Source organism: Glossina fuscipes, unplaced genomic scaffold (assembly GCF_014805625.2).
Source record: "Glossina fuscipes isolate IAEA_lab_2018 unplaced genomic scaffold, Yale_Gfus_2 2, whole genome shotgun sequence".
NCBI lineage: Eukaryota > Metazoa > Arthropoda > Insecta > Diptera > Glossinidae > Glossina > Glossina fuscipes.
The window spans coordinates 30,665,084-30,680,972 of NW_023998416.1; the positions used below are offsets into that span (position 1 = coordinate 30,665,084).

General features: G+C 33.7%; 1 protein-coding gene and 1 non-coding gene across 6 annotated transcripts in view; one reads left to right on the forward strand and one right to left on the reverse strand.

The window, feature by feature from the left end:
• Positions 1 to 8,889: 8,889 nt before the first annotated feature.
• The window catches only part of LOC119633213 (apoptosis-resistant E3 ubiquitin protein ligase 1), a 34,603-nt gene continuing 27,603 nt past the window's right edge, over positions 8,890 to 15,889 (forward strand). For 4 of the 5 annotated variants that reach the window (XM_038026632.1, XM_038026633.1, XM_038026634.1 and 1 more), the window contains exon 1: positions 8,890 to 9,453. In XM_038026632.1, the coding sequence (XP_037882560.1) occupies positions 9,261 to 9,453 (193 nt within the window). In that variant the 5' untranslated portion in view covers positions 8,890 to 9,260. Of the gene's footprint in view, positions 9,454 to 13,444; positions 13,497 to 15,889 lie in introns of those variants that run through there. The other variant, XM_038026637.1, reaches the window with a different exon arrangement.
• Positions 10,195 to 10,267, reverse strand: Trnaq-cug. The gene has a single exon. It is a non-coding gene; the product is annotated as a tRNA-Gln (tRNA).

A 15,889-nucleotide genomic window follows, 5' to 3' on the forward strand; every position in this document is an offset into this window, starting at 1 on the left:
AAAGATATTTGCACCAAACCTTTAATAAAATCAATAAAGAAATAAAATAAATAAGAAGTAATCCAGAGGATATAAGTATGTGTATTGATAAGAATGGAAAGTGGCCATTAATCTTTCTGAATCTGTCTGAAGGCAAGTCCAGCCAAAAGCAAAAGTGAGACATAATTATTCGCTGCTGGGAAAAATATATGCTAGTCGAAGAAAAATTTTGGTTATTATCTGTTTGTCTGTGTGCTGCTGCTCCTCTTTTTGCATACAACTCGCTTGTAGGAAATATTCACTATATTTTAATGAAGTTTGCTACACTGACATGTTTGGGCTCAAGGGCGAACGCTCTCGAACCTCGTTTAGATCACATCATTTTTACGATTGTTTTTCGATATGAAATGAAAGATGAGACTATATTTTGAATATCTTCTACGCTTGAATAACCGAATACCAAGTCAGTGTTCGCAAGTTCAATCGTAAGTGCCGATACCAAATTGGATAAGTACTCAGCCGGTAAATACATAACCATTCATTTGGCTGCGGCCACAAGCTGCTACAATCTCTCTTCCCACTTCTTTTCGATCGTCATTGCGTTATACGATTCATATTAAAAAAAAAAAAATACATTTATTTACAGACGCAATTGAAAAATAATCTTTTATAGGGCAGTTAAATAGATTTTTTAATACTAGGTCGTGACAGTTATTTCAGAAGAGCTATTTCGCTATTTCAAAGCTTGGACCCTACATTTTCCACATTTTTTCCTATGGAAAGTTTCTTGAAAATTAACGAATAGAATAGAAAGAAATAACAGAAATAAGAAGAAAGAATAATTCATTTTGAAGATTTGTTTATGAGGAAAATAAGAAAATTATCGCAGATAGTGATGGATGACAATTCGAAATTCGCTGTAAATTATCTCAACGATTTGCTCAAATCAGCGCGGGCTGTACACTGGGATCTTTTTTATATTAATAAACGACCAATCGTTTAGGGGATGCCTCCAATTCGTGTAACACGACGAGTGGCGGAAAGAAGTTGGAGAAGAGAAAGTGATAAGTATATGGTGGGCTCGACGGTCTACAGATTCCACTGACAAATGTAAGCCCTCGCTGTAGCTACGACCGCAGTTGTGAACAAGAAAAAAATAAAAAAATAGAATAGATCGATCACCTGCTTCTTGAGGAACATTTTCGAGTACGCAGTCTTTGCCTTCTCTTTCAAAATTTCTTCTATGCTTCAGAGGAGATCTTTACGGAACACATTACAGACTCACCTTAGTTTATGTATATAGCAGATCCAAATGGCGCAAAAGCCATAGACAACAAAATAACGGTATCCGTTCAAAATTCCAAAGTCACGCGAACTTTAAATTTTCTTTTCTCTCGACTAGAAACCGACCGAAACTGTATTATTTATTAGGAACCACACTTGAACAGGTTTTACATATAGAAATTTTTAAAAATTTTCAGTTTTCTATTTAAACTTCCCGCTTAAAGCTATCAAATTTTAACCATTAAGATGATATGAAATAAATGGTTTAAATTTTCGTAAGAAATCCAAATTCGATAAGCGTTAGTCAGCTGAAAATTTTGCTTTTATTAACAACACGCCATTAAAGAAAAGATTATAATTCTAAACGATAGAAACGAATGGATGTATGTGCGTGCATGTCAAAACGAAATATCTACCAATTGAGGAAACTGACAAGTAGTTACCGTGATTGCACGAAGCTTTTTTATGTCTTTTATTACATTTACCGTACGACTGTACGTACTAAACAGAGATTCAAAAAAAGCACAGTTTATTCCTCCTTATGCAGGCTCTTATTGGAAATCTTAATATTCCTTATGCATTTTACACAGTTGTTGCTTATTTCCACTTTTTGATAAGTTAAACTCTTTTGAATTCAGGCGCTTGACGAATTTCGTTATATCAAGATGTGCATACATAGTAAGCAATTTTAATAAAAAAATTTGATTATGGATATGTGTGTGCACGTAAGCATACATTCACAAGCAAATAATATTTTTTAATCTGTGCTAATTAAATCTAAAAATATTTTAGTTTATTCTCGCCTCTAATGCAGTTTGCGTAACTCATCCTGTTTTAATTTTACCACATTCGATTGGCGTTCGCTTGTCTGCTGGAATTCGTGCAATGCAGTTCGAAAGATGATCCGAACCATTGCCAACAGTGTTCGCTCTTGTGTCAAAACACATCGTTCATCACAATATGTAAAATTCCCAGCCTGTAGGTTCAACGCAAAACTACATGGACTGTCATCAGACAGACAGGCAGGCAGATGTACTAAGATCAATTCACGAAATGCTTCTGAATCGGCCGGTATAACCTAAGATGAGTCTACGTCAAGTCCATCTGCCTGCTATATTCTCACAACTTAATAGCTTTGTATAAGAAGTGCTGTAGGATATAATAATAAAATCTTTAACAAATAAATTAAATTTTTAAATTTTGATCAACTCAATCGACGATTTCGAGCACCTTCCACTATAAGAGCTGTCACGAGAAGCGCGCTTTTACGTGAAACCCACATAAAATCCTTGGTGCACTATCACGAATATGCATGGACAACTGTGTTGGGTCAAGTAGTGTAAGGTATTTAACAATGGCCTCGCCCGGCTATAATATTTTTATATACCTTAGCATAAATCAATTTGAACTATTTCTTGTTAAAATATTTGTAATTAGTTAATTTCAATGCTGTGACTTCAATGTTTACCTGCTCTAGATGTCCCTAACACATTGGCCGATGACGAGATTCAAAGCAACGCAAGCACACATATAAAAATCGGTGGAGAAATCAGCATACCATCATTAATGGATATATGGGGAATACGTGAACATTTCAAATGGAGTTAAAGCAAGACTCTGTAACATTTTTAAGGTCGACGAAGAATAAGCTGCAATTCAGCCATCCTGATAATCGGCCGCTTGATGATATGATGATATGGTAGCGCAGTCCAGTAGCTTTATAGAAGTAATTTTCACCGATTCTTGGCAAAAAATTATGAACTTTTCCGTCTTAGGAAGAACTTACGACATTTATGACTTAACGTCAGCGATATCCAGACATTGTACTTTCATTTAGTATATCCATCCGTCTTTAACCGTTAGATAAACATCTCTTCGCTTAATGTTTCAATTATAACATAAGACGTGTTTAGGTTTTATTTCTACATCTTGCCTGAACACTCACATTAAAATCCCCATATTCGCACTTTATATAGTAATAAAATTGATGCGTTTGACTTTAAAAATGGAAAATAATTTGCATATAAATGCAAAAGATATTCGACTTGAGGTGGCAAATGAACAATAAACCAACTCACATCGAACATTTAAAAGGTATCCATCCTACAGCAATATAAAAAATTATAAATTTTTCATTTGTTCTTTATTCAAAGGGTAATAATTTATATTGTATACTATCAGAAATGTCATTGCAATGCATTTTTCTATATTTCCTAGGTTTCTCCATAACCGTCAGCTACGACTCATTCTGCCGTTAATTTCTTTATGCTCTTCTAACTCTTCGAATTTATTATGATGACACTCCTCGTTACAGTATAAATGTGCCTCTGTGCTTGCTTTAAGTGCCAATAGCCTTAAAATGCACACAACGGGATTAGCGTGCCATAAGCGTCATCATGCTCATCATCATCGTCATCGTCATCGTCATCATCATCACCATTTATGAACTCAACTCATTGATTCACTTCACCATTACCATTACCACCGAATCGACCAGGCGATTATGTTAACATGTATATGCGCACTTGCGAATGTATGAATAATGGCTCTTCTAAGGATAATTTTGTTGCAGAACAACAGAAATGGCATTAGAATATATTTTAATGGATAATGAATTTATCATATGCACTCGGGCACATGCAATTAATACATTTACTATTAGGTAATGCCTTCACTAAGCTTTTCATTAGCTCAACTTTTTCGTTTCGCTATTTACTTATGATATTTTTAAAAAGTTTACTTTAAGAACGAACAGTAATTTATAAAAAAAAAAGTTGTTTATATATTTAAATCCTTCATAACTTCAAGCAATTTTTGGTCTTTGGTTCAACATGGAAAACACCATTTGTAGACAAGTAATAAAAGAACAGGTTCTGAAAAAATCAACTTTTAGAATAAACTTCTTTCTGACTATTTGCAAAGCGTAGTTGCTCTCAGCCCATGCACTTTTTACCTTCTTTTGCTTTTACAGATAAGGCACAATCTCCTGGTTTGGGGTATCGAAGAAGATCTCTATACGCAAAGCTTAAAAACGGCATAATTTTCATTAATTTTAATTTTTAATAATTTTCTTTCATTAATTTTAATGACATGTAGGCGTTTCTTTTGAATGTCAAAAAATACGCAACTGTACCCAGCATGATTAATTGATTGTAATTCTGAGCAGAACTTTTTACAAATTCTATTAAAAGAAAATAATTATTTATGTTCGGCTATGGCTAAATATTGTATATATTCGAAAATTTGTCTTAAAAAAACAGAAAAAAATCTAAAATGGAATTTCAATGCCCTGCAATATCTCGTGGCCGATTTTTCCATTTCTTTACATATACTGTAGAAAGTCTTGTACCTTATAAGTAAAAAGCAAGAAAAAAAATATCTTTTACTTTTGAAAAGAAACAGATGTTTTCAGTCTACAGTATGCAGTGGCGTGTAGTTCGGCCGATTTGTCCAGAAAGTCAGAATTTTACTTTGATCGAGAAGGTATATAGCTTATAGATTCTCTGAAGCTACCCTCTAGGTATTGCAAAACCTTCCTGCAAAATAAATATATCTTCAGCCTTGAGTGGCGGATATACAATAGTGAAAAACAATTATATAGATCCACCTATTATATATGGAATTCTGCTTATATATTAGCAAAGGTTGTGCTATTTCGCTGGAAAACTTATGCACGGTATTTTATTTATGAAGGTTTAGTAATGTAAGAAGGTAAGTTGTTCAGTAAAGCCATTTTTAGTTTATTAACGAGCCTCAAAATAGTATGCATTTTTCAATTAAAATTTACATTCCATTGAACCTTTATAATACAGGTAGCTACGCACTGCGGGCTGGTAGTTTTTCGGCCCGAGTTCGAATCTGATGGGGGGTGTTATTGTCAAACTTCAGATGTGTTTTTTTTTTTAAGAAAAACAGTCATTTAAGCAAGTGTTTTAGTACTTCATATTTAATTTACTGCTGGCTGTTAGTTTTTCGGCCCGAGCTCAAATGTCGTGGGGTTGTTATTGTCAAACTTCAGATGTGTTTTTTTTAAGAAAAACAGTCATTTAAGCAAGTGTTTTAGTACTTCATATTTAATTTACTGCTGCCTGTTAGTTTTTCGGCCCGAGCTCAAATCTCGTGGGGCTGTTATTGTCAAACTTCAGATGTGTTTTTTTTAAGAAAAACAGTCATTTAAGCAAGTGTTTTAACATTTCATATCTAGTTTACTGTGGGCTATTAGTTGTTCGGCCCGAGTTCGAATCTCATTGGGGATGTTATTGGCAAACTTCCGATGTGCTTTTTTTAAAAAAAAAAACAGTCATTTAAGCAAGTGTTTTAGCATTTTTATTTAATTTTCTATGGGCTGTTAGGTTTTCGGCCCGAGTTCAAATCTCATTGGGGGTGTTGTTGGCGAACTTCAGATGTGTTTTTTTTTTAGGAAAGACAGCCATTTAAGAAAGTGTTTTGGCAATTCATATCAAATTTAAGCCGCTTCTCGCATTAATTACCACATAAGTGTAATTTTTTAAACTAAAGGAATTGTAGATTGACTGAAAGAATATATTTGTAACGCGCAGCGGGAAGTAAATGCTAACCTATACAGAATTTTGATCATGGTGGACAACCGATTTCATCTACTGAAGCAACGATTGCGATCTTCTTCGTCTCCTTCCTGTGTAAACACAAAACTATTTATTACTAACGTAGATTCAAAGCTTATTTGTTCAGCCGACAGTTTTTTTTAATTTTTTTTATTTATTTCATTATTTATTTATTTACTTTTACATGAAACGCAGCTAAAACAAATCGAGTTCAATTAATATTAAAACCTAGTATAAGTATAATAAAACAAATAAGAAGCAAAAAAAAGATAAAAAGCATGCACACAACAAGCATAGAACCGCACCCACCAGTACAGGACCAAATTGCAAATGAACCCCTAAGCCATTGCAAACATGCAAAAGCTTGGCAACAACAAACAACTATTAATTTTCGAATCATAACCACTTATTAAGGTTAAAACTTAGTTTAAGTACGACATAGGTAAATCACGCGTATTAAGCATTGCTGCTTTAATGGACTTTAAAGAGTCCGATAATGAGAATAAGTGATAGACGTCATTTAGGTTTCTGCAAACAACTCTGAGCGGGTTAAACAGCTCATAATTATATTTACATTGACAAAGCTTAATCAAGATAAAGTTTCTAGAGAAGTAGTTAGAGACATTAAGGCTTAACTCACCAAGTAATGCGGGTGAGTCAGCAGTACCATTTATTGCTTTGATTACGAAGGAAACGCCAAGCATAAATCAAAGTTTCTCAAGGACAACAGAAGCAACCTTTGAAAAAGTATAAGTTAAAGTTTTTGATTAAAGTTGTATGAACTAAGAGCTAAGCTTTGCAAACCTATGTACCTTTTCTCTGATTATTTTTAACAGAGATGTACCTCCCATCAGTTGACAAAGCTTTTATGAGCAAAAAAAAAAAAAAATTCAGCGTCGCATGAATACGTAGTATAAGGTTCGCACTTGACACAAGATGAACAAAGCTTATAAAAATCATTTGTATAAATATATTGTTGATAAAAAGACGTTTACCAAATTCTCAACAAAAAAATTCTTAGTGAATTCTGTAGTAAAATGTATAATACAAAAATGATGTCAACGCTGGGACCGTTTATTCCTAATTACCCAGTATACATATCTGTAGGTTCGGAACACATGCAATATCAAGCACCGCAAGGCATATCTATATATAACTTCGCCCCTCCAATGGCACAGCCAGCATCAACGGCATATCTTGCAGCCACTAGAGCATACGACGTGCAGCGTTGTCCGAACCCACCACCACGGGAGCCGGCGCTTTATTCTCGAAGTCTTCCCCGATTTAGTGATCGAATTCAGCCGCTACGGCAATCATCACAGCCGGCATCCTTGCAATCGTATGCAGATCAATTGAATGCCGCTTATTATGCCTATCAACAACAACAAGACATTTATAAGAAACAACAAAGAGAATTACTACGGTGCTTCGACCGTAATTATTAAAATGCATAACGTTTGCAAATCTGTATCTTCAATTAGCGATTTCAAGCTCGAGAACCAAGCTCTGCAATATTCGATAAATTAACTTTTGAATCTATAAGCCATGGAGAATTTACCGAATATGTGAGATAATAAGAAAAATTGTTAAAATAACTTAGCGAATGGGGAGAATCGAGTTCGACATATACTATGGGATAGGGGCAATTCGAATGTGTCCGAGAATGCGAAAAATTGAACAAATATTAAAAAAAAACAAAACATATCCGATATTAAAAACTTACTGAACCATTCTAGAGCATAAGGCGCAACCAAATGGTTGTGTTTAGAACATGTTTAGGTGCGCGGAGAAGATGAAAATATTCGAGAATTGGAATTATTGGCGGAAATATATTCAAACCAAACAACATAAGAAAAACCGAAAGTCTGATGGTAGGAAAATTGATATTCAAGAAACGGGAAGTCAACAAAGCGTAGTGGTTCTGGTACATCAAAAAATCCAATGTACTTATCAATAAATACCTTCGTTATAAATTAAAGATAGGGCTCAATTTTACCTGCTATTTATTTAAAAAAAAAAATTCTCTTTAATTGTATCAAAGAGAACGAATATACACGTATGTAAGCTAATTTAAGTGTATATTGATTGTTTTTGGTATAATAGATAAGCTTTTGGAAAAGTTTTTGCAAAATCTCCTCATAAATATTAAACAAGCTTACCAGATTGGTTTTGGCTTTAATAAAAATACGCTAAAACGTCTAAAGCTGTTTAAAAGTAATGCATTTGTAAACAACAGCTGACTTGAAGATAATAATCCAGACGGTGTCTTCTGAAGAATTTCTGTAAGAGTCTAAGTGAAAATTTGCTTCATTTTTTTTCTTCAAATACGAAAAATACGGTAAAAACATAAAAAAGATGGTATTTAAAAAAACCCATCGAATTTTTTTATTTATTTTTGAGTATATTTGAGGTTGATCTCTTTCATTTACTCTGTAAAATAACTTAACAAAATCGTTGTGATTACGGAAAGCTTGGTCACTACAAGAACACATGACAATCGGACAAACCCGACCATTTATTACTATTTGCGAAAGTACTTGTGCTTGCTTGTAGATGGGATGATCGATTAATTGACGCAGTAGAATCCACTCAAAGCAAACATATATGGAATAATTTCAGATGGAAGTTTAAATTGATACATGAAATAAATTAGAATTAATTGAGGTAACTAGATGTTGCATACGGTTATACTCTCTATATTCTCTTAATATTATATTGCACACTTCACTTTCATTTTCTACTTAACGTATTAAGTATGCATCAAAACAATGAAAGATAAAGAGTTTCTTCTTCATCTTACCCTGCCTTCTTTAATTGTTTAACAATTCAATCAACTACGTATTAAAAACAATTTCAACGCTTTTTTATAAACAGGCGGCAACGTTAGGTCAACCTATTGTACGAGGGCAAAGTAAACCCTTTTAGGATTCAAACCAACAACATTTCGCTTATCATCACTCTGAAAGAAAATACAAGTGGAAATAAACAAAACTCATTAGTAAATAAAGAAGGAAGCAATTGTTTTCATTTTGAAGTGTTTCCAAATAAAATAAGTTGGACAAGGCAAAATTCAAAAGCCATGCAACTAAGAATTCCATCAAGAAAGAGAAAAAATCAATTGTGAACTTAAAGGAATTGCTTTTCCTTCTTTTTTTATTTGTTTTTTTGTTATTTTAAGTAGACAAAAGCATCAAAGTTTTGCAATTTGAAATCAAGTTCTGAGCAAACAACAACAAATGATTTCAAATCAAACGACAGAATTTCTCTCGGCTCGACAAACATGAAAATAAAATAATTTTACTCATTATCCCCGGCGTTTGTAATTATTCTCGGTGCGTGCTGTTGCTTCATTACACCTTAAAAGTGACTGTTGCTGCTGCCGATTTCGCACTTTCTCTGTCGGGCTTTGCTATTATGTTAATTGGCGTCATGAAGGTGTTATTATCCTTAATTCTATCCTTAATGTTTACCGTGTCGTTAGTGAATTTGGTTATATTAATTTGGTCGGAATACCCTATGTTCGGTTCAGATGCTCCGTTGACCACCGTAAATCAATGGCTTGAAGAAAATAATCTCACCGAGTATAAACAATTATTTAAGGACAAAGGTACGTTTAATATTTTCACTCGCAATTCATTATAAACAACTAATTTAAAGAATACTTTTAATGCGATTTCGCCAAAGTTCGCACATATGTTAAAGATTTATTTATTTTCTATAGGAATTTTTAGAGAGATAGAAAAAGAGAGAGAGGTAGCTAAGAAAAGCTTTACTTATTTAGTAGCTCTTAAACAGCTTTAATAAGTAAACTCGCTACATAAACAGAATTCGTTAAAAATCTTAATAAATTTTTCTTTTTTACTTTACATTACATTTCTTCGTGAACTTTATTTCATTGCAGTGAATGTTAAAACGAATAAGACGGGACTGTTACTCCGTCGAAGTCGAATTTAAATATTTACTATTACCTTACATATGATAGATAGATGGTTGCAAGATAAAACGAGCACAAAAACACAGCCATTAATATATGTATAACTGCTTGACAGTAGAAATTGACATAGTTTTTCGACTTGCAATGGGACGTAGCTGTCTGTTGATTTCGTTCCTTTGGGATGTGTTCGCTGCGAATTTCGACATTCTGCATGCATGTGCACAAAAGCAATATGCTTCTCTGCCCTGGGTTTACCTTGGATATAAGAATCTTTCGATTATAATAAGGCAAGTACACGCAAGAAACTTTCAATGTTAACTCTCTCACGATAAGTTCCTTAAAATGAGCATGGAGCACGAGAAAGCTTTTTGTTGCATTAGAAATAAAAAAAAGAAAAAACCTTCGAGTTCCGAAAGGTTCCACCGAGATTTGAACTCGGATCGCAGGATTCAGAGTCCTGAGTGCTAACCAGTTACACCATGGAACCGACATAAACGGTTACGTCAGTTTTGCTATATATAATATTATTTGATATTTAATATTTAATGTTAATTTATGATAATCTAATGTCGAATATAACTCTTGACAATTCGTCCGCAGTATATTGTAAATAGCTTAGATTTACCTTGCAATAAGTTTTTTATGCTTCCACCACCTAAAGTGAATGAATCAACAAGCAAATTTAAATCTTTACCCGAGTGCTTAAATTGTGCTATTTTTAAAATTGTCATGTTTACCTTTTCCCTACGAATTTTTTGTATTGTAAGCAACTAATATCATTGCTTTACCATTGTTTAAAAATATACATAAGAGACGACATAAAGTGTTACTCCATTTAAAAGAAGTACGACACTCGGTTAGTTCAAAAATGTCTCTCACAAGGTCAAACTAAGCTATTTTCTATTTATTAACACAAGAACAATAGCTTAATACACACCAATAACATACGTGTGCCGTGATCACAATATTATTTTAATTTATCAAAAAAAAAACTCAGTTACAATTTCTAAGAAAAAAGAAGAACGGCGTTCACATAAAGGCATAGACAGTCCCTATGGCCAACGAGCTCCGCAAACTCATCGGGAAATTTAAGAGTCATTTTCAGCACTCCTGAGCTTGCAAGACAGTCCAGCAAGTGAGAGGGCTTATACCAAGATTGGAGTACCGGAAATGAAAGTTTGGATAGTCCAAACCTTCCCCTCTGAATAAGTCGACGTTTATTGTCCACCTCTAATTATTTAATACTCCCGCATTTGGGGATAACTATGATCGCCATTAATATTTCCTAGTCAGACTTCACGTATTGCTTTAATCGAGAGATTGTCGATCGTCACTCGGATTCGGATAATGTGTAGCATACCTGTGCCACCAGTCTACATTATGAAACTTAATCCGTATTATGCAACTCATATATGTTTATAGATATTCTGTTTCCATCGAAGTTTCCGCAGAGGTATCGATATGCACTAGGGTTTCCCCAAGAGTCCTAACTAGCACATATTTGTTCGATCCATGCTTTATCCTAGCTGCCTGCACAGGCACATGTGACTTTCAATGAGCAACCTGATCCCCGTAAAATTTGCAATATACGCTCTTTAATAATGCTTTTCGTTTCGATTATTAAAGCTGCATAGAACATAAAAATTATGAAATAGGTCTCAAGTGAATCTATATTACAAATTGAAGCTAGTTTCGTTTGATGAGATTAGATGGTAAGTTGTTGATTTATATCAATTTGTCAGTTCAAAAGGTTGTATATAAAAGCTGTGCCTAATATCAATAAATTTTGTCCATTTTTTCTTTCCACACATATAATCTTTCCTGATGATCGCTGGGCCCCTGCGGCAGGACAGTAAAAGCTCCCTCCTTAGCAGAGTAATTACGTTAGTAAGCTAAATTAAGTTACTGTAATATGTAACGAGAGCAAGAATATAGAATCTAATCAGCATAGCAATCACTGCTCTTAAGCACAACATAGTGGATGTGCGCGCAATCGGTAAGCGTTAGGCCTTTACTTGATTGAGCTGTAGCTACGACCAAGTTTAATCTACCGTACTAACATTATAATTAGCGAACATCCACTTGGTAGTGACATTATAGTATCAGGCAAGAACTGGCTAACAGCCAGTCCCCTATACAGGTCGAATGACAATTGCATACGTAATCCTACACGCTTTAAAAATATTCCAGATGAACAACATGTTGGACAATCGAAAGTTTTGATAACTAAATATGCTATCAAAACTGTGCATAAATTTGTCAAAAATCAGCCAAAATCTGAATTTAAACCCATGAAAATGGGAATAAGAAAGTTGAAAATATCTTATCCCATTTATCTCAGTTTGTTCGTCAATTGGGTGACCACCAAAAATTGCGCAGAAAAAGTATTGAAATGTTTTAATGGAAATATGACTAATAGTGTGCCTTTGCTACAATTGGATTCGACAGTTAACTTTTGTCAAAGCCCTTGAAAAACTTGGCTTAATTCGCCAGCTGGTTTCAGATCCAAACGTCATCGGTAGACGGCTTGTCTAATAAGTCATTCCAAGCCAGTTCAAAATCGTTATAGGCTATCTTAGTACAATAGCTCATCGCAGAAGCATTACCGCGAATCTTCGCGGAACTATCAAGTTTCGAATAAATCTTCCACTTTATCGTAGATGTTATTTGCAAGTGCCTGCATAAAACCACGATAAGATGATCCGGGAAGACTATTGTTTAGTTTAGATTCTTAAATTTAAATTCAAAATAGTTTAGATAGATGTTAACACGATGAGGATACGCAAGCGCTATAGCGTGAGTAGTGGAGAAAGAGATAGCAGTAATGCAGAATGAATTTGCTTATAAATGAAATCATGGAGCCAAAGACTTAATATTTGCTAAATTATATTGTTTTTAAGTGCTTACGTTCAATGTATACGTGATCTTATCCACTAGTTGAAGCTTTTGGTCAAAATACGGCACAAAGAAGTTTTCGAGAAGGTCGCGCACGAAAGGCAGTCATGTCTTCAGTTTCTATGTGCCTTATTATCGCGTCGACATTCTTCTTGAAAAAGCTTTGAGTTGATCTTTTAATTGAACAATGAGGATTAGAAGACATAAATTTGCCATGATTTGACGACGTGAGGTTTGATCAAGACTTATTCCAAACAATATTTGGAAAAATATTGAAATCTCGAAAATGGTCAGACAAAATTTGATGGGATGTGCTTCGAAGGAGGAAACCACAAAATAGGAAATCGACAGACTCCAAAACCTGCTGTGATGATTATCACATATTAGCTTTACAGAGGATACAACTGCATTACATGTTTTTCTTTTCTCTTTCTAATTTAGTGAAACTGGGCTCTTGAGAAGAGAAAAAGTAAAAATAATTTGTTTTAAATATTAATCTTAAATATTTATTCATATATTAGTTTGAATTAAGTTGAGCGCTGGTTTATTTATTCATTAAATAATCTACTAGCCAAGGAACTGTTGTCTCTTAAGGAATGCATTGGAAGAGAAAAATTTATTTCCTGCTAAAGAGAGAGAAAAGCGTTTTTTTTTTTCACTTACTGCTCATCGTGGAAGCTTTTTCTGTGAAGTTTTTCCTTTCTATCTCTAAAATATATATAAAACCTTTGCAAACATGTCCTTAAAAGTTCAGTTTTGTTTTAGTTCTTGTTGGTGTTATTACAATAATTTCTTGTTTAACAATTGTTATACTTATAACGGTGTTTAAATTGCACATATGATGACTTGTTATAAAATATCTTAAAGCAATAAGAATAACAAAGGATAACAAAGCATATAATATATAATTAAATATCACAGCCATATTTCTTTTCTCACTTACGAAAATCGCACACATATCATTATATGTATATATATATATATATATATATATATACGTAACTAAGAAGAAAAATGAAAAATATATAATCTGTACAGGTAGTGTGTCTTAAAGGCCATGCACCGGAAGTGTTTGCAGTTGCAATTGTGTGTTTGGGTTTTTTCTTTTCAAAGCTATGCTTGAAGTGAAAATTAAAAAATGACGAAAAAAAAACCTTTAAACTAACTTTTCGTCTTTAATACCACTAAATATATTTGAACACATATGTGCACATGTGTGTTTATTATGTGCCATGCACACATACACATACATTTCGATTTTGGTATCTGGGTTTAATTTTTTGTTTTCTTTGTTCTGCATTAAATTGTGTTGTGTGTCGTTTAACCCATATTTCATGTGACATTGTTTTGGGCTTTAATTTTTTTTTGTTTTTTCGAATACCTATGCAAATCTACATACACATATACAGCATTCTCTCAACTGGCTTTTAAAAAATATTAAAATAGTCGCAACAAACCAAAAAACGCGCGCAATCTATTACTATGACTGTTGTAACGGGTTCAGGAATAATTGCTTTAAAATAGATTAACTTTTTTTTTTAAATGAAAGACATTTTTCATGATAGGATCTCGTAGATGAATATATATAGAGTTTCATTTTAAAAATGGTTTAATTTGTTGTTAGTCAAGCGATTGAGACCGTTTCGTTCGCAACTTAAATGATATGTTTTTAAAGGCTTAATCTAGTTTCATCTAAACCTATTTACGACTGCGCGCAAATTAAGCTCATCTGTAACATAATCCTCTTTTTCAATAGAACATTCAGAAGTTATGCATTAAATTTCAATTTTCGTAATGTTTACGATTTTCAGGCTTTTCAAAGTAATACGAATGGCGAGCTTTTATGCGAATTCCATATATAATTTTCAAATTTTTACAAATCCAAGATTTGCTAAAACTGAATAAATAAATAAAGGAATTGTTAAACAGTTTTAAATCCGCTTAAAAGCCTTTGCAGGACGGGGGCATTATTTATTCAGCGTTAACGCTTTTGTAAACACTACACACAAACTTATAATGTCCAATATTTCATTAAGCATACTAATTACCCCCTCACGCTCTTCCAATGATTCAAAAGTAACGATTAGATCATTAGCAAAACCGAAGAAACCACACAAAGCCAAACTTGACGGCATTTAGCTAATTTATTTGATATGAATTCTATCAAAATGACAAAAATTATGTTATTTCGCATAAAGACGAAGAGCGGCGCATGCCGTCACATTTGAAACATCAACTAAAACAATGGCTCTTCAACGTAAGGGTTTATATGGGAAGTGGTCGAAAAAATGGTCCGATCTGAACGACTTTGAATAGTATTCGTCCTTGATCCAAAACATATCTGTGCGCCAAATTTCATTAAAATATCACAAAAATTGTAATCTCTAGGTTGAACAAAAGAAAAGATGGAGCGACGGATAGACAAGCTTAAACTGATTCAGAAAGTCACTACGAATCGATTGGTATGATAAAAGGCATTTAAAGTCCTTCTACATGTGAGACGTCTAAAAAAAGAGCGCTATGTGAAACTGTGTTTTTTGGTCCACGATTAACAAAAAGCTTAAGTCATTGCTTGATTAAAACTTCCTTCAGAGCGAGTACTGCCCTTTAATTCGTTTTGAGTTATTCTCGAATGGCACGTCTACTATGCTACGAAAGCTAAGAATACCTCTCTTTTCAGAGGCAAGCGTAAATTGGCTCTTTGCTTACTTCTCGAAAACTACAACACATAAAATTGTAAAAATTTTCACATGCATTTTAAGGGCGATGCTTCAATATCTGTACACAAATAAAAAAAATCGGGCACAGCCATCCGATACTGTAATACAACAAAGCTTCAACTTTTTTTTTCTTTACAAAACTTTGTTTGTAAAGCCCAAACGAAACCTTAAGGGATCCTGTAAACCATATATGCTGGTGACCAATGTCAAATTCGAAATTCGTCTGTCCATCTGCCCGCCGGCCCATTTGAATAATAGTTACGGCAAATTCTTACACAAGAAAAAATACCGCCTTTAAATTTACCGAAAAAAAATGCAACGAGAACACAGAACACCACTGGCTTTTGGGTTTTATGTTAATTACCCAAAAACTATACAGTAGTAGACACAGACAGATTAGATTCCAAGCGATTCTGTACTACTTATATCTTTACCTTTACTCGCGAAACGTATGATAAGTGATTGATTTATCTGTTTTGTTAAATGAGATCAAC